The 21,849-nt window shown below is 33.8% G+C and overlaps 2 protein-coding genes across 2 annotated transcripts in view; one reads left to right on the forward strand and one right to left on the reverse strand.

The window, feature by feature from the left end:
* The window catches only part of LOC124532810 (flotillin-2), a 287,470-nt gene that overhangs the window by 176,068 nt on the left and 89,553 nt on the right, over positions 1–21,849 (forward strand). The window lies entirely within an intron of this gene.
* On the reverse strand, positions 630–21,456 carry LOC124532803 (glucose dehydrogenase [FAD, quinone]). The gene is made up of 4 exons (XM_047107878.1): positions 21,298–21,456; positions 3,148–3,510; positions 2,508–2,758; positions 630–2,328 (listed from the first exon to the last, which is right to left on the reverse strand). The coding sequence occupies exons 2-4, from the start codon at positions 3,489–3,491 to the stop codon at positions 959–961; spliced, it is 1,965 nt and encodes a 654-aa protein (XP_046963834.1). The 5' UTR covers positions 3,492–3,510; positions 21,298–21,456; the 3' UTR covers positions 630–958.

The raw sequence follows: 21,849 nt of genomic DNA on the forward strand, positions 1-21,849 counted from the left end.
TATACAGTTGTTTAATATTGGTTATAATTAATCTAAAAACATATTAAAAGATAAGCAGTCTCAGATTAAAAATTAAAAAGTAAATGGATTTCGCCGAACATTATAGTGAAGAAGCGAATACCCATACCCAATAACTACGCGTCTTTTTGTTAATACACCAAAGTGTGCTCCACCTCCTTTTGCTTTTAATTCTTGAGCACACCCGTATGATGTGATTAGTGTAATATAACGGATGAAAAGATTAAAGTATATTGAAACAATTTTATGTTATCTTAATTCTAGATTTTATCTGCGTTTAAGATCTTTTTAAAATGTAATATTACGTCCATGAATAACTTGGGTTTTGTAATATAAATATTATGAACATTAACACTGGTGTTCAAAGTTTGCAATTATGAAATTTACTAATGTATAAAAACCTCCTTGAGGCGCCATCTATGTTATCTACGTGAGATTAAAATTGCAATAGTAATAGCTCGGTATCTATTCCAATATCCTAGTTTTAGAATGAAAACATAGATGGCGTTACTTGTAGTTTTATTCCATAAAAGAATAGTTTTAACTAGTGGCGGAAAAACGAATAACAAAAATATTACAATTTCAATTTTTAAAAAAGAATGCGTTATAATTTTATAATATTTTTTATTTGCTATCTATTTAAGAAGTCAACATTAACAGCAATCAGTCCTTATAACAATAAAAATAAATTTATAACAATAAAAATCCAAACCAATTAATTAGTATGTTCTATTCTAAAGAAAATTATTGTACTAACTAGCGTGATTTATTCGTTAAGGGCTTAGTGCATTGAATATATTTGTCATAACAGACGACTATAAAGATTACAATTACGAGATATTCTATGGAAGCTATTGCTGATGTGTCCTATTGTAACATAGTCTATTATTGTCGTTTTGTACTTGGCTATATTAAAATAATTAGCTAACCAACACCGATATCATCTTTCAATATCACATTGAGGACTCAAGCGACCTCTTTTCAAAACAATCCGGTCGAAACTGGAACATTTTAACGACCTCCGTTTCCTCTTTGGGTTCTTTGGTAGCCAGGTTTCTTTTATCATGTCGCTGCCTTTCTCCGCAATCATTATTACAGGGGCATTGATGTTACCATTCGACACAGTGGGCATAATACTAGCGTCTATAACGCGGAGTCCCTCTATTCCATACACTCGCAGCTGTGGATCTACCACAGCCATCGGATCACTTGTTGGGCCCATCTTTGCAGTACAAGAAAGATGATAAATTGTCATAGTATACTGCCTTATGTAACAGTCCCAATATTCATCAGTATAAAGAGGTAGGTGTTTGCAATTTGGTACGGGATTGCTGTTATATCTAGCGCCCAAACGCTTCATAGCCTTAGTTTCTGCCGAGGCGACAGCTGCTTTAACACCCTCTCTTAACACTCCAATGTCATCAGGGTGTGTTAAATAGTTATGAATCATAATAGGATAGTCTAAAGGATTTTTCGATCTCAACTTGATAAATCCACGACTTTTAGGTCGAAGCATCATAGGAAATATACCGAAAACATCCTTGTTTGTTAAGTGCCCAAATACTTGGTCGTAAAATTCGTCAGTGATACTATGAGCTCTTTTTACTTGTGTGCCACCATCGGACGGAATGGACGCTGACGTCATCATAAACTCAATATCTGGCCAGTCGTCAGTTGAATTCGCATACTTCGTGTTTATAAATGCTACTACTTCTAAACCTATGCTTGAAGTTAGTGGTCCATCTTCTGTCACAGCATACCGCAAAGCAGAATTAATGTTAACAAGTCTGTTCATGACTAAACTTATCGGGTAGTCAATTTGGAAAACTATTCCACCGACAGCAATGTGATCTTGCAAATTTCTACCTACTCCAGGCGAATCGTAGACCACATCAATACCAACTTCTTCTAAATGTTTTGCTGGACCAACACCAGAAAGCATGAGTAATTGAGGAGATGCAATGGCACCAGCAGCCAAGATAACCTCACGCTTTGCATATATTACTTGCTTAGTGGTATCCCTTATAAATTCAACGCCATATGCTCTTTTACTGTCTCTGTCTATCAAAACTTTAGTGACGTGAGAAAATAAAGACACATGGAGGTTTTGGCGTAGTCTCACAGGTCTGAGAAAAGCTTTTGCGGCGGAACAACGAGTTCCTCTCCGCATTGTAAATTGAAACCAAGCGAAACCGGTTTGTTTATCTCCGTTTACGTCTAAGATGTCGTAACCCATTTCTTCACCTGCTTGTAAAAATGCAGCTCCAATTGGCGTGTTATATGGGGCGTCTTGCACTGTCAGATAACCACCTGAAATTGAACAGACGAAAAATGTGTATTGAATGTGTTTTTTATGTATTTTTTTATATTTTTGTGAAATAGCTATTATAAAGTTACGGTACTGTATTATTTTAGTTACCAGCTTAGTTATTGCCAACTAAATCGAATAAAAAAAATAGTGCTAAATAAAATAGTTGCGAAACTTTTACCTGTTGCATGATTTTTTGTATCCTTAGCCAAGTATGGGTTCCGTTGATCCTGAGATTTTTTGAAATAAGGCAAGACATCTTTGTAGCCCCATCCAGGATTACCTAAAGACTCCCAGTGATCGAAATCCCGTTTGTTACCGCGAATATAAAGCATTGTGTTGAGTACCGAGGAACCTCCAAGTACCTTGCCTTTTGTCCAGCTACAACGCTTGTCAACCATGGCTTGGCAAGCGGAGTCTTGAGGCTCAGTCCTGAAAAACAAAACATTGTTGTTTAAGCTCAGGAAAAAGAAAAATATATGAATCCTCACGAGGAATTATAGAAGGTGGTTCTAATCAACGTTTAATAATCCAGAACTCGATATCATGTTTGTTATGTAATATATGACTGAACAGAGCGTTTATCGCCATATCTTCACGGAATGAAGACTATTACTAGATAATGGTTCAATTGAAGATTGTTAAGTAATTAAATTGTAATGAATATCAGAAAAAACGTTATTAATGTGAAGTGGAAATTTTGGAAAGGCCAGCAGTAGATTTCGATTGATGATGATGACGTCGAAATTTTAATGTCAGCGTATTACGATTATTATATTACATAATCATAGTTTAAATTTTTACTCTATAAATTTACGTACCGGTATTTCCAGTCCAATTTGCTTTTATGTAGATACAAGGAGAGCAAAGGTACATCGCTGATATCGGTTTCATGTCCACCAGCTTCCAACAACAGCACTTTCCATCCCTCTATTTCACTCAGTCTGTTTGCTAAAACGGATCCAGCTGATCCTCCTCCTACAATGATGAAGTCGTATTCCTCTCGAAGGTATTTTTGGTTGAACGGTCGGCTTTCGGGGTCGAGTACGTCGTAGTGAAAGTATGCCAGCGCTGCCAACATGGCAGGGATAAATGTCAACTTACTTATCCCGCCAATAGTTAGAGCAGCTTTGGCGGCTGCTGATACCGTTGTTACTACACCCATTTTTCAGCTCGTCATAATTCTGGAACCAATAAGTTAATTTCATTTATTAAACATTTTAATATAAGACGTCGTCTGTGTTACTATGGAGTTTTAAAGTACCTGTAATAGTGTATTGTGTTATATATCTTATATAACAACTAAATTAATTTCATATTTTTTTAGTTAGTGCGTTTTCATTATTTTGTTTTACGATGAAATTTTTTGTGTAAGCTATATTATATTGCTATAGGTATGTATTAATTGAAATAAAAAAATCGTTTATGAACACAAATAATTAAAAACAACTTCTTCCATTATCTGTTTCTTCTAGTATCGTTATTCTTGCTTATAATATGTTTTAATTAATAATTTGTTAAATATATTAAAATTAAAATTATGGATGATGAATTGCTCCAAAATATATAACCCATATATACGATTGCATACCTAAAAGTTACATAAACCTCTTTGCTTTGAAGTGTCTAAGTAGTATACTTATAACATGAGCTTCCTTTACTTATGAATAAGAATGATGTAACGCTATTATTTGTCTCGTTCACGCATCGTAGGTTAGCAGGAATGTGTGATAAGGACAACCAGAACTAAGACAGCTAGGTAATCACCACATACCATAGAAATTGGCACTGTGAGACATATCAACAATTTCTTACATCGTCGGTAGGCCAATAATTTGGAGACTAAGTTGTTATGTCCTTTGGGCCTGTAGTTATATACATAACTCAACAACAGCCTGTAAATTCCCACTGCTGGGCTTAAGGCCTCCTCTTCCTCTGAGGGGAAGGTTTTTGGAACATATTCCACCACGCAGTTCCGATGCGGGTTGGTGGAATACACATGTGGCAGAATTTCTATGAAATTTGTCACATGCAAGTTTCCTCGCGATGTTTTCCTTCACCGCTGAGCACGAGATGAATTATAAAGACAAATTAAATAACATGAATCAGCGGTGCTTGCCTGGTTTTGAACCCGCAATCATCGGTTAAGATGCTCGCATTCTAACCACTGGGCCATCTCGACTCATATATAACTCATACATACAACTCACTCACTCTTTAAACTGAACACATCAATTATATCAATAAAGTATTGCATTGCTTGGCAATAAAATACAGTATGTGTAACGACTCATCCCACATTCTATTACTATCTACCGGTGACAGACACACAAACGTACTTGAACAAAACCCTAGCACCAACTAAATTATCAAACAAAGTCCACCGGCCGCGTCTTATCGCGAACATACAGACAGACGTCTGTATGTTCGCGATAAACTCCAAAACTGAACGGATTTTAATGAAGTTTTCATTTATAGACAGAGGGATCCATAATTAAGGTTTAGGTATATATTTTATAACGGTTTTTGTCTAAATAAGTTAAAATAGAACAACAATTGTTAAACATATCGGAAAAAAGCAAAAAAAAAAAAAAAATTAAAATATAAAAAAAGAATCTTATGTCCAGTGGAGCGAAGCCGGAATGGAAAGTTAGTCTGCAATATTTTTAAATCTATATGCGAATATATAAATGGGTACCTGACACACGATTTCACCTTAGACATTGGCCCTGTATGGAATATTCACCAATCCTTAGCTCGCCAATGATCACCAACATTGGGAAATAAGTTTGACATATAATCATCATTACATGGTATAAAAAAAAATCGCTTACCACTGTCTGTCTCTGTGTATGCTTTGATCTTTAAAATTACGCAACGGATTTTTTATGCGTTTTTTTTGTAATAGATAGATTGATTCAAGAGGAAGGTTTATATGTAATACAATATAGTAAAGCAATACTGATAATTTTAGAGGTTTCGAAAGTAAAGTCGTAAATAAACACATGTTTTGCGCTTACGATGTTTGTGGGTTTAATAAAGTACAATATGGCCCATTATAGCTTTTAATTTAAATGAATGCTTTTGTTAAGAAATAATCGCAAGACCTCCCGAACATCGAGCGCTACCAAGAATCACCATACCGTGAGAACCATTCAGTGATTTACCAATTTCGTTATAAATATGTAATTCAGACTACAGAACTTCACTTTTTGTTCTAACATCGAACAGACTGTCACGTATATTATAAATTAGAAATAATTAATTGTTAAATTAAATTATTTAAATAAACGTATAAGTTAAATTCGTTCGGTTTCATTCTGCATCCTCAACGGCAGCCCTACGTAATTGGCGCAGTCGGTAGGATGCTCGCAGAACGTTTCGCGTAGAAGATTTCCGTAATCGCGTGAAGCCCCGCCGTAGCTTGTCTAGCTGCTGCATCCAGAGCATCCGAATCTACGAGTAGTGCTGCACGAGAGGTATCCAGACATCGATAACGCAGAGAGACCGAAACATGTTCATATAATAGAAGAGATATTAGTTTAAGTAGTATAGAAGAACAAACGGAAATGTCTGAGTTAGACACCATTTATAAAAATACCAACCTGAAGGAAAATGAGGCAACCAGAACACAAGAAGTCCAGGACAGCCCCAGAGATCCTATGTCTCTATCAGCACTATTTTCGACAAAAGTCTCCAAATAGCTGCTGATCCTGCGGAGGGAGTTGTTAAGAAATAATCGCAAGACCTCCCGAACATCGAGCGCTACCAAGAATCACCATACCGTGAGAACCATTCAGTGATTTACCAATTTCGTTATAAATATGTAATTCAGACTACAGAACTTCACTTTTTGTTCTAACATCGAACAGACTGTCACGTATATTATAAATTAGAAATAATTAATTGTTAAATTAAATTATTTAAATAAACGTATAAGTTAAATTCGTTCGGTTTCATTCTGCATCCTCAACGGCAGCCCTACGTAATTCTTTCATAAATATTACAGTTTTAAAATGCAGGTACAAATCGGTTTACATTGTTTAATAACTGAAAAGCTGTGAACGTTATAAGACATTCTGTAGTATTTTTAGTATTAGCAACGCACTCTTGCGAAGCCGGCGTTCGCTTCTTGACTATAAAGATGTCCCTTGTCTGTATAGTTTTATTGGCTTAATAATATTTTAAACTGGAACACAGCAATACCTCGTATTGATAGGAAACCTGGGTGGTACCACTGAATGATTCTGTAACTGTAATGCCTTTACAGTGAAGAAAGATTATGGCTTTGATTCATAAGTGTATCAAATTTCAACCGCTTCGGTGGAATTAGGTTGTTATAGACGGACAGACAAAACTTTCAATGGATATATTTTTATTCTTTGTATATACGTAAACCTGAAATCATGCAATTAAATATATTAATTGCAGTGCATTAAAACTGAACAATAAGTTAAAATCGCGTGCAAAACCGAAAGCGTGGCCTTTACTCGTATCCTCGAGTTTCTTTCCGAACGGCATTCCTTTTCTTAATTATATAAAAAACCGCTAAATGTCGCCAGACCAATGCCGAATACGGGCCAAAGGGAGCGTTCACTCTATCAGTGTTATTAACACAGATTTAAATTTCCTATGATTATAGCAATCTTGTAAGCAATAAATATTTTATCACGGCTGTTATCAAGATATAGTTTTAGAATCGTTACGAAATAAAGTTGCAGTACAGATGATATAGCAAATTAGATGGAATTCATGACTTCACCGATATAACTATAAATATTTATATTTTTTTTATATAAACGTACTTAAGCACCTGTATGTATATGTATATCTTCTATCACACTTAGTCTCGGGAATAAGACATTCGTAGATAATGTCGAAATATTGAGCTCATAAAAAACATTGTAAATATCCCGAATTAAATAACTGTAACAATAAAACGATGTTAATTTAAAATATTATGTTAATATATTTACATTCGTATATGTGTATGCGTGTAAGTATTAGACGTAGGTATAGTACGATACATCTTAGATATGGCATCGGCAAAATCCTTAAAACCGATTACTGCCGATTTATACAACCAATAGAAATAGCTCCCTACCGCGCCTTTCGACGCTATTCGACGCTATAAATTCTCGCGTCAGTTCAACCCGAGAAAGCAAGTGCATGTAAATCGGCGTGTCAAATTGACAAATATATTAGGTCATATGATATTACAAGTTATTACATTCGTGTAAAGATCATATTCGCATAAGAAATAAATATTGAAAATTTGGGATAACGTACTCAATTCGGATGAGATTGGTTTTATTAATTTTGCCGATGCTACATCTAAGTTATGTCGTATTATATTCTTCTATATCTGAAGTTGATGTCTCTCTTCTGTAGCTCCGATTTCTTTCTTTAAATCACTCTTTGGATTTCATAAAAAGAAAGAACGATAAAACCCTTAATATATACTGTAGATAGCTATCTTATGCTAATATAGTTTAAATTTGTTTGTTTGTATGGAGGGGTAATCTTCGGAAATGATGACCCTATCTTAAAAAATATTTGAAAGCTATAGAGTGAGTAGAGTATCAACTTTACATATATAATTTTTTTTTATATATTTAAATTGCACCCGCAATTACAAGTAATCAATGAGCAATTTTACAATAGGTATGTAAAATTTTGTAATCTATCATCATCATCATCATCATCAGCCCGTACCCGTCCACTGCTGGACATAGGCCTCTCCAAGTGCACGCCACTGTGTTCTTTCTCCGGCTACTTTGTAAGCTATACTAATATTATAAATGTGAAAGTAACTCTATCTGTCTGTTGCTCTTTCACGACCAAACCGCTGAACCGAATTTAATGAAATTTGGCATGAAGCAAACTTGAACTATAAGAAAGGACTAGACTACTTTTTTTTCCTGACCATGACTACCAACACCGTAAAACGCGAGCAAAGCCGCGTCAAACTACTAGTATCTAACACCTCTGTTTTCCTGTCAATGAATTATTTTAGTATTTTTTTGTTTTTAAATCAATCACAATATGGATATTTTGTTAGTGGCAAAACAGTCAAACACCAGACCAAAATTAGGCAAAAGGCAAATGGATAAAATTTGCATTGTAAGCAATGAAGATTCGTCAATTGCCAATAATCTTTATATTGTTGCTTTATTGGTCTGAAATGGTACTTCAAAAACGTTTTTTATGACACTGTCTTGACACATACCTTTCATAAGTCAAAAGTCTTAACTTAAATTTGTATTTAAACTTATTCGGTATGAGAAATATTTGAGAGGAAACGTGTAAGGGCTTAGAAAGGATTCTGATATATGTTTAACGTGCTCGTGGAATTTTTATCAGAGTAGAGAACAGTGTTGTTGATCTTTAACCTCATTTTCACAGAAAGGAGATGATTTTAATGAATATTGGGACTGCGGTAACCGCAATGATGGAAGAAAATGATTATCATCATCACCCCTACTTCAATAATCCTTACCTACTACTTTTACTTGTCGTATTATATTTATTCTTTATGATATAAGTAGGCGGACGAGCAAATGGGCCACTGACACTTTACCTGTAGTTACACTGGCTCACTCACCCATCAAACCGGAACACAAAAATGATAATACTAGTGTTTATCGATAGAATATCTGATGAGTGGGCGGTAGAAGATGGGCTATCAGAAATCCCTATCACCAAGCGGTATTAATGTTCTAGTAAATGCAATTATTTCTCTAATTATATGTTTTTGATGTCATCGATGATTGAATGATTGATATTTCTCAAATAATCGTTATACATATCAAGTCCCATTCCGCAATCGCGACGATGTCATAATTAATGGTGTCGATGTGTATTTCTGACAGTGGCCTTGAGTTACTTTCACTCTTATATGGCCGTAAGTGTTATTCCGTCGAGAATTCTTTAACCTTTTCTATGTTTCCAATAAATTTGTGCAACACATATAACTGTTGAATGACGACTATATTTTTGTTTGGTGAGTAGCGGTATTAGTTTACGCTAATTGTTTCTTTCCTTATAGAATACTAGCGAGACGCCCCGGCTTCGCACGGGTGCAATACTGATGTTAAATATACTACAGAATATGTTTTTTTATGGGATCACATTAGGAACTTTTAAATTATTAATGATTCTTTACTTTATTGTCCATGTCTTATACACAAAAACCTTTCTCTGGAATCACTCTACCTATTAAAAAAAAACCGCATCAAAATCCGTAGCGTAATTTTGACATAGGGTCAAACAGCGGTAAGCAATTTTGTTTTATACTATGTTCCTTATTGAATATGAATTACTATAGAGAATACTTTTAATGTCACTAGACTGCATTTCCACGGATTTAAGTAAATAAAATGTTGTTACGCTTTTTTTCTCAAATATGTTTGTATAAAGAATTTTATAGTACAATAATTAAATAGGTTCACGCTATCTGATCCCGCTCGTACTATCTTAAAGTAAAAGTAACAGTATATTTCCCACTGCTAAGGCTAAGGCTGCTAAGGGCTAAGGCCCCCCTCCCATTAAGGAGAGCTTTTGTAACATGTTTCTAAAAGCTGTGCTTTTAGAAATATTACCAACGTATTATGTATAAACTGCAATAATTTGTTAAATTATTAATTTGTATAATAATTTACACAAAATAAAATATATATAATTTGGGTATTAAAAAATGTGTATGACCTTGTTTCATTAAACTGTTTCCTTGTTCAATATTTAATTAATAATCAATTATATGTGCTTTTGATACTTTTTTAAGATATTTAAATTATATATTTATTTCTTTTTTGTTATGATTGGGTTAGCTAGAATGCACAAATTGTAATGTCCAATATTATTGGCTATCTGTTCCTCGCGTCAAACTACCTAAAGCATTAAAATAATGTAATACAATTTTGAAATATATATTGTGTGTTTTTAAATCGATATGATGATCTCTTTGGAGTGATAAAATGTATGACACGTAATTGGCTACATTACCTTATACATACAGCAGCAATATTACAAAACCAATACGTTACCGAATACTTACCAAATATTTGTACCAATTTTTGTTTCGTATGATTTATAAACTGAAGTTGTATAACTTCAGTTTATAAATCAATACTTTGTATACATGTGTGTTAAGAAATAATCGCAAGACCTCCCGAACATCGAGCGCTACCAAGAATTACCATACCGTGAGAAATAATCACACCATGCATTCCTTGAAGCTACCACCTGTTGCCAGCGTCGCTGCTTTGTTTCGCAAGACCTCCCGAACATCGAGCGCTACCAAGAATCACCATACCGTGGGGACCATTCAGTGATTTACCGATTTCGTATATAAATATGTAATTCAGACTACAGAACTTCACTTTTTGTTCTAACATCGAACAGACTGTCACGTATATTATAAATTAGAAATAATTAATTGTTAAATTAAATTATTTAAATAAACGTATAAGTTAAATTCGTTCGGTTTCATTCTGCATCCTCAACGGCAGCCCTACGTAATTGGCGCAGTCGGTAGGATGCTCGCGGAACGTTTCGCGTAGAAGATTTCCGTAATCGCGTGAAGCCCCGCCGTAGCTTGTCTAGCTGCTGCATCCGTAGCATCCGAATCTACGAGTAGTGCTGCACGAGAGGTATCCAGACATCGATAACGCAGAGAGACCGAAACATGTTCATGTGAGTACACTAGATTCTTTTTAGTGGTTGCTCAGTCCTAGCCTAACTAACCTGTGTGTTAATAAAATTTGCCAAGATTTTTCATTTAAGAAAATCGAAGGAACCTAGGATAGTTATTAGTAGTAGGCAAACTTTCGTAGATAATAGAAGAGATATTAGTTTAAGTAGTATAGAAGAACAAACGGAAATGTCTGAGTTAGACACCATTTATAAAGCCTTAAGGTTGGTACCCGAGTTCGACGGGAACCCAAATGTACTTACTAGATTTTTAAAATTATGTGATCAATTGGTAGGACAGTTTTGTAGTGATAGTAGTAGTGAATTAAGTAGGTGTGCTCTTCTCAACGGAATTCTTAACAAAGTAACAGGCTCTGCTGCTCGCTTAATTAATTCTAATGGGATTCCATCCGACTGGCAAGGCATTCGAACTGCTTTAGTGAACAACTTCGCGGACCAACGAGATGAGACCGCTCTATATAACGATTTAGCTATTTTATCGCAAGGTTCAAAATCCGGGAACCCACCCCCTACGAACTACTTTAAATCTAAAGAAGTAAATTACAATAGTTTCATTGACAATTCTATATACGATGAATATGCCGATTATTACGATCCTTATTTAACAGAGCACCTATTGCAGGAATATATACTAGATCACCGTAAGCGAATGTTAAAGGTATACGAAATCATTAATGAAACCGCCCTTCAGCGTCGTACTGAAATAACCGAGAACATTAATAGAAATGGCATAAAAAATAAAACATATGCACCTGATCAACGAATCTATGTCAGAAATCCCCTAGCTAATAGACAGAAATTAGCTGCCCGCTATACGAACGATACGGTTGTAACAGATTTACCTATACATATTTATACAAAGAGAAAGAGAGGACCCGTACCCAAGTCGCGCCTGAAACGGGTACCTAATCTCCGGAAATTTAGATTATACGGACGCACTAAAGTACGAAAATGCCATTGCTATTCTACAAAAGAACGAAAATAACTTAGCCATTGAAATAAATCATCAAATAAGTTTAAGCAAGCAGTGGGCATCTCAGAGTTCAAATGTTACAGATAGGATAGTAGAAAACCAGAGGAAAATAGAGAACATTATTAAAACCATCTTAGATAATGATGTTAGGAAAGAAGAAGATGCAATTAAGTATTTTCATTTAGCCCAGCTACTTACAATACTAGGTGATGACATAGACAATTTGTCACAAGAGTTGTCAAAACTACAGAATCTATTGGCATTCATAAGAGCTAAAAGCATCCATTATTCCGTTCTCGATTACGACACTTATATAGTTATGTTAAATAAACTAAAAGGTTTATACAATTCAAATGTAGTGCTAGATATTAATTTTAGGGAATATTTAGATCTATTAAGATTAGGATATTATTATAAAGATAATGATATAATCTTGGTAATTAAGTTTCCAATCATGAATCCCAATAACTACATCCTTTACAAATTGTCCTTAGCCCCTAATAGTAATGATAAAATTATAATCCCTACCTATCCATACGTAGCAATTAACGAGAAAGATCTACTGTATATAGAGACAGAATGTCCGAAGTACAGTCACGGTCATCTTTGCGAGGACAACTTAAACCGACACTATGGAGAGCAAACGAGCTGCATTCAACATCTTATACTCCAGCAACATATCCATGAAACCTGTCGGGTTACTCCAGTAATCTTATCTTCTCAAGCCATGGAACAATTGGATGATCGTCACTATGTTCTGAGCTTTCCCAACTTAACGAAAGTTCATTTAACCTGTTCTCAAGATCAATACAAAAACCTTCTCGGAAGCTATCTAGCTGAAATACCTAAAGGGTGTGCTCTACAAACGTCCATCTTCACCATCACTAACCACCATGATCAAGTAAAAGGACAAGTTTTGAAAATGTTGAATATAGAATATAGTAATGAAGATCCATACAAAGCGACAGCGAAGAACATCTTGAAATTGAACAGTATAGATTTGACTCACTTACATTCAACCAATACCAGGATTGCCTCTCAAGAACCAGTGACTTTGGAATTGTCGAACTTAGACACGCTCTATCACACGACTATACCTGTCTACCTACTCATCGGTGCATCAGTACTCACTATTAGCATCGTCCTCATTCGTCGCAAATGTATGCATTTAAGAAATACCAACCAGAAGGACAATGAGGCAACCAGAACACAAGAAGTCCAGGACAGCCCCAGAGATCCTATGTCTCTATCAGCACTATTTTCGACAAAAGTCTCCAAATAGCTGCTGATCCTGCGGAGGGAGTTGTTAAGAAATAATCGCAAGACCTCCCGAACATCGAGCGCTACCAAGAATTACCATACCGTGAGAAATAATCACACCATGCATTCCTTGAAGCTACCACCTGTTGCCAGCGTCGCTGCTTTGTTTCGCAAGACCTCCCGAACATCGAGCGCTACCAAGAATCACCATACCGTGGGGACCATTCAGTGATTTACCGATTTCGTATATAAATATGTAATTCAGACTACAGAACTTCACTTTTTGTTCTAACATCGAACAGACTGTCACGTATATTATAAATTAGAAATAATTAATTGTTAAATTAAATTATTTAAATAAACGTATAAGTTAAATTCGTTCGGTTTCATTCTGCATCCTCAACGGCAGCCCTACGTAATTTGTGTAGCAAGAAGGTAAATATACTAATAATAATAGATAGATAAAATTACCTCTTTATAATATTAATAGATTATTATAATATTATCAATTCGGCTTACGAGCACTCAATTTGAATAATCACATTAAAATTAACCGACAAACATGCATTATAAATATCAATATACAAATACGAATACACTTTCGTCTGTATTTACAAAGTTACGCACGAACGGGCGGAGAGTAATATTGACCGTTGTGGTATAATTATACCTTCATTCGATTAAGAGGGTCTGGGTTCAAAGACGCTGTTCGAATACGGGTTCGAATGTCTCCTGACACAAGTTTTATATTTTTCTTCTCGATACTATATCACTACGGAGCGCGAGATTAATTATAAATTCAATGTAACTCAGATTTGAACCCGGGAATCTACTATATGTAGATAGACATAGACATAGCTCACATATATACGTGGTCAACTGGGCTGGACTGGGCTGGACTGGGCTGGACTAGCAATTATAGTAGTAATTTCAATGAACCTAATGAATTCGTTCATAGTCGTTCGTTGGTAGTATCATAAACCTGATACTCACATGCGCACACACACACACACATGGTTATTCAATAAATAAATAAGACACACTCAATAAATAAATATTGTATAGCAATTAAAGAACAACGATACAGAATCAATACGCTTAATATTTTATTTCATACGAGCAAAACTTTCGGCGTTGTTGGCCATGTTACATAATATACTAAAACGTCCGCCGAAACGCGCTGTATCTATTGGTACAAGTTTTATACATATTTGCTTAGTTTTTCGTTTAGACATAAAAGTCATTCTTTCGTTTATTAATACCGATAGTATGGTATTGCAGTTTGCTAATATTTCATACATTCAATGAATGTATGAACGTAACGTATATCTAAAGGTTTTACTATATATTTAAGCCTGCGGCTTGCGAAATAGTTCGCTGAACTAAGGATCAGAAGGATCGCGTTCTTGACACGCTTTCTTATACATACTTTTTCAATTATCGGCTTATATATTTATTCGATGATATTATATAAGAGTACATTACTGATTCAATACATAAGTTATAGTAAATTGTCTTAGTTTGCGTTTATTTCTCATGTTTTCATGTCTCTCTTCAAAAATATGTATTAATAGATTTAATAACGATATGACAGTGACATACCAATTACTTAGTATTAGGGGCTTACATATATGTTCATATATATATGTTCTCGACGAGTTGTAGGGGTTCTTCGGGTTTTAGGCATGTATAATAATAAATGTAGTAGTAAGAGCTTGTAAATTTCCCACTGTTGGGCTAAGGTCTTTTCCTCTGAGGAGAAGGTTAGACGCATATCCCAACACGTTAATTCAATGCGGATTGGTGGATTTACATGTGGCAGATTTTACTGAGCCATTTCGGCTCTTGCTTACTCGGTTTTAGGCTCAAATAATCTGATATCCTTCCTTGGAAGGCAAAGCTTGCTTCATGATTTAATTCATGAATTTTTTGTTTGTTAATTTTGTTGTGGTTATTTGAGTTACTTAATCGGCCAAACTAACGTGTGGTGGATTGGACTTCCCATAAGAAGGTTCACTAGGTATCTCTTTTTCTGTACTTAAGTCATATATGTATGTGTACCTATATCAAATCAAATGAAAATATTCTTTATTCACCTAATGTCGTAAAAGCACTTTTGAATCGTCGTTGTATATTTTTAAAGTGCCAAACCACATGTAAATAGAGTACATAGCTAATAGTCATATTTAACAATAGTCATACTTATTTTGTATACTCATATATATAGGGTTTTTTTTGTAATATTTCTTTTGCACCAATAAATTATTCTTATTATTATTATATTACAGCGTCAAATTGAAGGGATAGTTGCTTTATATGTATTTAATACTAAAGTTCATTATATTATATTGTTCCCGCATCATATTGCACGTAACTTGATCTTTGGATTTTACGTTCACTTATTAACGTAAATGAGAATAAGTAGTGCTTTTGACGGAATGGTGATTTTTTTCACAAATAATTTTAAAACAATTTAATCTATAAATTGCGTTATTGCAAATTGTTACTTTATTTGTTTTGACTTTATATATATCTTAGATAGGCTGACTAGCAAATAAGCCATCTGATGGTAAGTTAGGCCTTTAGACGATAAACCTCTAAAATGCTTGTAAATCTGCGGACGGTAACTAAGAAAATAAGTTTAATTAGCAAATTCGTGAATTAAAACAAGCATTATTTTTATTATGATGTATATTAAAAGCGTAAGACAGTACAGACACTTAAATTTTTTCAAGTGATTTTGGGACGAAATCTGCACATTAAAAATAGGTCATGGTCTCATTTTAAAGAATACCAGACGTAGATGTGCAGAAAATAAGACATAAATCTTGAATACATTTTAGTGAATTGTTACGATTTAATAAAGAATTTTAAAGAGCAAAAATGATACTGGCCATTTAGAGAGTGAAACTACGGCTGTATATAAAAAACGAAAATAAAATTATATTATATTAAATTGTTATCGACTAACTATTGCTAAACGAATGTGTACTATTTAACACGAAAGACCTACAAAACAAACCTTGTCGTAGGTTTCGAAATTCCTAAAAAAAAATTTGAATAAACGCGAACATTCGCGGGAGACCAACTAGTAGGGTGCAAAACTGTTAATAAATATAGTAGTTTATATGTAGTGTTTCTTTACTATATTGTGCATGTATTCTAATACATATAAACCTACCTCTTGAATCAATCTATCTATAGAATCGGTTTCAAAATCTGTTGTGTAATTTTAAAGATCTAAGGATACTGAGCCATCTCAGCTCTGAGCAAAAGCTGAGATGGCCTATGAATTTCATCGAAATTCTGCCACATGTGTATTCCACCAACCCGCATTGGAACAGCGTGGTGGAATATGTTCCAAACCCTCTCCTTAATGGAAGGGGAGGCCTTATCTCAGCAGTGGGAAATGTACAGGCTGCTGAGGGAAAGACAGGGGTAAGGGACTCTGTTTTGTTCTATGTAATGATACTACATTATTGTCACTGAATGTCTTTATATTTTAGGTCGGTGACAACCGAAAATAATTTCAAAGATTAGACCCATAACAGGTGCTAAACTTGATGAATAAACTTTGTTAAACATTCGTTCAGAAATTAATGAGCCCGCGCAGTCTTGCATAATAACCCGTCTAGTTTTACAGTAATTATGTTTTCGTTATGCGTGAGATATAGCGTTCAAGGTCGATCGGTGTTGGTAATACGATAGACATAAAGCCTTTTGAATGTAGGTCTAAGCTATTAAATAAATAATAATCGGAAGATTTATTTTCACTACATACGAAATGAAAAGGAAATAGAAATATTTTTAAAAAGTTGTAGTTTAAGAGTGAATGAATACTTACAAAAATACATAAGAGTAATACTAAAAATACTACACCTATACATAAGCAAGGGTTGTAAACACTCACACACACACAAACACATATTTTGGACTGGTATAAGGTAGGTATTGTACGATAAGGTAGGTGACTTATTTTCTTCTTCATTTCTTCATATAGCAAGTAAGCGCCTCGACCACCCGAAAGCAAAAGCATTCCTCAAGATGATTTGCGTCAATACCGGTCAGTCAAATCCTGTTTTTATGCAACACACACACTGCACGACCTCAGACCTCAGATAGGTGACTTTTAATCGTATTGCTGTTTGTGGGTAGAGTACCCAGTAAATATTTGATTTTTTATATATATATATATATATCTAGATAGACTGTTCGTAAAATTGGGGCCAACGTTTGGCCATTAATTGCACGCTAGTAAAGAAGTAGGATTTTTTGGCAAGTGTCAATATTAGCTGTCATGCATACCAAGATAAAAAAGTAGACTCCTGCAAGTTTTATTTCTTTCGTAGTTTGATATATACTCTATTAATAAAAATTGTAAGTAATACTTAGACTACATGGCAAAAATATCATTGTAAATTATTTTATTATACTTGGATAATATTGAAATAAATTGTTTACATGAATACTAAAATATAAAATAAATGACGATGTTGACAACTGGAGAAATTGGTTTAAAACTGTATTAGGTAATGACTTTAACCTATTAATACTTTAAAATTGAGTAGTTAATACAAGGAAATAATCCATCGTAGGTTATTTTTTGTACAAAAACTTAGATCATATTAACTTATCGATCGATTTTGATGACAAAACACTATATAGCCATTTATTGCTCCGAGTACTTTAAAATTAGTATTTAAATTTTTTCAATTTATAATTAGTCTTAAATGTTGTTATGAGTACTAAGATCACATGACTTTAAATAGTATTAACATATTCTATATTAATGTTATAGTTAAACTTTTTTAAGGGTACAGAATAAAAATGGATGTATCGATTTGTATATCTTTAAAATCGATTTTAATCTCGGATTGCAGATTTATTGATGTGCACTGTTTGATAGCAGTGTATCGTGTATGTATGAGAAAACTTAAAAAAAAAGACGTTCGAATCCAGGAAAGCCGTTTACAGGCGACACGTCTTTGAAATGACTGAGAGACATTGGGATTCGTTTAACACCTATATATTTTAGCGGCCCGTCCCGGCTTCGCACTGATGGACATAATCCCTGGCATCTTGATAATTTCCAACATGTTTAACAATTTTTTTTTCTTTTTCAACTTTTTTATACAAAATCCTCAATAAATGATATACCCACATATTATACAACTTCCTCATGAATCACTCTATCTATTACGAAAACCGCTTGAAAATCCGTTCCGTAGTTTTGGAATTTATCTCGAACATACAGACAGACAGACACGGTTGGGGGACTTTTTTATAATATGTACTGATGTATATAGATAGCGGATATGGCCCAGTGGTTAGAACGCGTGCATCTTAACCGATGATTGCGGGTTCAAACCCAGGCAAGCACCGCTAATTCATGTGCTTAATTTGTCTTTATAATTCATCTCGTGCTCAGCGGTTAAGGAAAACATCGTGAGGAAACCTGCATGTGACAAATTTCATATAAATTCTGCCACATGTGTATTCCACCAACCCGCATTGGAACAGCGTGGTGAAATATGTTCCGAACCTTCTCCTCAAAGGGACAGGAGGCCTTTAGCCCAGCAGTGGGAATTTACAGGCTGTTGTTGTTTGTTCTATAAAGATAGATGATAAGCAGATATAAGGTGTGATTAATATTCACAACGCGGCCGTTACGATCCATAAAAATAGTCCGTTAATTTTCTCGGGTCAATGTCAGGCATAACGTATCTTGTGTAATAATTAATTACATTAAAAAGTTGAATTAATATTCATGTAGACATTTTATGTTTCTGTATAAAATTATATTTACGTAATTTTTTATATATATTTTTGAATATTATATACAATAATTTTCAATGCCAATGAAGGAGAGAACCATCTTGAAATGCACTGAACCCAAAAAAGAAATTAAAAGTGGTTTTTAAATAAAAAAGTTACTAACATATAAATGTAAGTAAATCAATAAATTCTTCTATATAAGTAATACATTTAAACATACAGACGAATTGAGAGCCTTTTTTCATTTCTTAAAAGCAGTAAAAAATAATGAGCTTATTTACAAAACCGATTTTAAACAGATATGCTAACTACTTGAATCTGTTAGGAATGTTTTGCTTTACTATTACTAGTGAAAACCAAAGGCAAGTTAATTTCATATTAAAGAATTGTAAGACATATTCATTAGATTTTATATGTAAATTGTTATTATATTTAATGATTGATTAGCTCGGTGGGCACTGTGACTGTCTCATTCATGAGAAATATCAGTATTAGGACGATCTTAAGATAACCGTTCTCAGCTATAAATAAGTAATGGAGTACAAATCTTAATCAAAATAAAAAATAATCCATTAACTGAGGACATAATAAAAAATCGTTCATCAATTTTTACATTTCGTGAACCAGTCAATCGATTGGAGAGAAATGGTGTCAAATTGCAGGAATTAATTCATGCATTAAAAGGTACCTAATGTATACAGAATATACATATATGGAGCAAGGACTAGCGCTCCTAGTTCAACAGTTCATGTTATGTAATCACTTTCTTATGCGCATGCGTAACCTGTCCATCTTCATTAGAAAAATAAATGGAGCCGTAAACAATTTAATAAAATCGAAAAAGTGTTATTTGTTCTGCTGGATTTATTTGATTCATAACGTAAGTTAACCAAACAAAAGTTTTTGAAATACGAATAATATATTATTTACTTATCGACGATCGCTACACATAAAAAAATGCTTTTGGTCTCATTTTTATAGCTTCAGCTGTAGAAGAAGAAAAAAACATTCTTTATTGTTATTTATAAAGTTGTTAAAATTGAATACAGAATTAATTTTAAAGAGCGGAAAAAGTTACTGACCGGCTATAGAACACTAATGTATTTGATATTAAAAAAAATAACTAAAAAGGGTTTCATCAGTTTACAATGAAATTAAATCACAACAAAATCTGTCATAGAATTTGAAATACCTAAAAATTGTTTTGAATAAACGCGAAGGTTTACGGGCGGCCCACTAGTTTGTTTTTAATAATGGGCCATTTTTTATTTGAATTTGGAACTGAATTAATACTTTCTTTCCATTTAGTCGTTTATAGCTGTTACATTTTTAAAGTAATACATACTATTTACTATCGATATTCTTAATTGCTTTTTACATAACTCATATTTGACAAATTGTAATCAATAGGTACCTAAATATTTCGCATTATTTAAACTAAACCTGTTCATTTGAACTGGTTTAAAATTAAGTTGCAAAATTTGACCCACAGCCCTAAACTTCAATTAAATTAAAAAATTAAGTAACGTATAATTTGGATGTTCCACCGCACTGTTAAACTGCGGTTTGCTTATAAATCCGAACTCCTGATTGGCGCAGGTTACGTCATGTGTCATAATATTATTCTTGACAGAACAGGAATTACTTTTTTTTTCGTTTTTTTTTTAATTGCTCCGATTATTACGATATGTATATTTAATATCTGTGTATCATTGTATTATGTATGCAGTATATTACTTATCCGTATTTATAGTAATTGTATCCCTTCCCACGTGTATTTTACAATCAGTCTATCCAAAATTTGCCTGGAAGAGATCGTTGCTTTAGCGATAAGGTCGCATTTTGCTTTCGTCACTTTTGTGAATTCGAATGTGGAATTAATTTAATTATTGATGTGTAATAAAAAATATATAAATAAGCTATAGATGAATAGATATATATTTTTAAATAATTAAAAAGATATTTATATTGTTTTGAATGTAGGCCGAATATTACGACATATATAACAACAGATCCTGGGAAAAGTTCAGTTTTTTTACTCACATTTAAAGAAAAAATAATTGCTTTATTTTTAACTTATATAGAACTACAAATGCTGAAAGTTCAAAGGCAATTCTAGTATGATATTTTGAAAAATTATATTTAATAAGTTTTTTGAAGCGACATTTCTCAATAAATTCGAAATTTGTGTCCCTATCGAATTTAATAAAATAATTATTAAGAGTCGCGATGTATTTTGCAAAACTATTACCTGATTCACAGTTAATAACAATGTTTCACAATCACTTCGAAAAAAAAAAAAAACACAAATCACAACACTGGCGACAGTCTCTCGTTATACAACAGTGCAATCTGCGCGCGCGCAACTCACGCGTCCGTATGGCACTGGAGCCAGAACCAGCAGGGTAAGTGAGAGGTCAATGTTAACGTAAGAAACTGAAGTCATTTGGTAATGGTATCTTTACTGTAACAAGTGAGGTGCTGTGATCGAAAAGCATTTAGTGTGTAATAAGCAGGTAATCTGTTTTGTTACACACACAGACAAGTATACAAGTATACAAGTATGCATAAATATTTCTCTATCGCAATAACTTCTTAAGAAATTTCTGTTGAATACTGCTCTTTTAGTCTAGCCTTGGACTTACCCTACTTTTGATTGATAGATTTGTAAAGATAGAGAGAAGAACAAATCTGTAACAGTTCCATTGCTGAGCAAAAGCTTCCGGAGAATGCTGTTTCATCACACTGTTCCAATGGCAGGTTGGTGAATGTGAAAGAATTTCATCCGATTAATAGAAATTTC

The sequence above is a fragment of the Vanessa cardui genome, chromosome 10 (assembly GCF_905220365.1).
Source record: "Vanessa cardui chromosome 10, ilVanCard2.1, whole genome shotgun sequence".
Classification (NCBI taxonomy): domain Eukaryota; kingdom Metazoa; phylum Arthropoda; class Insecta; order Lepidoptera; family Nymphalidae; genus Vanessa; species Vanessa cardui.

Bases quoted from the DNA above. Each gene is read 5' to 3' on its own strand.
- LOC124532803 (XM_047107878.1), bottom strand. From the start codon at position 3,491: ATGGGTGTAGTAACAACGGTATCAGCAGCCGCCAAAGCTGCTCTAACT. The intron at 2,759-3,147 runs GTACGTAAATTT...TTTGTTTTTCAG, and splicing joins AAATTGGACTGGAAATACCG to GACTGAGCCTCAAGACTCCG. The intron at 2,329-2,507 runs GTAAAAGTTTCG...GTTCAATTTCAG, and splicing joins TACAAAAAATCATGCAACAG to GTGGTTATCTGACAGTGCAA.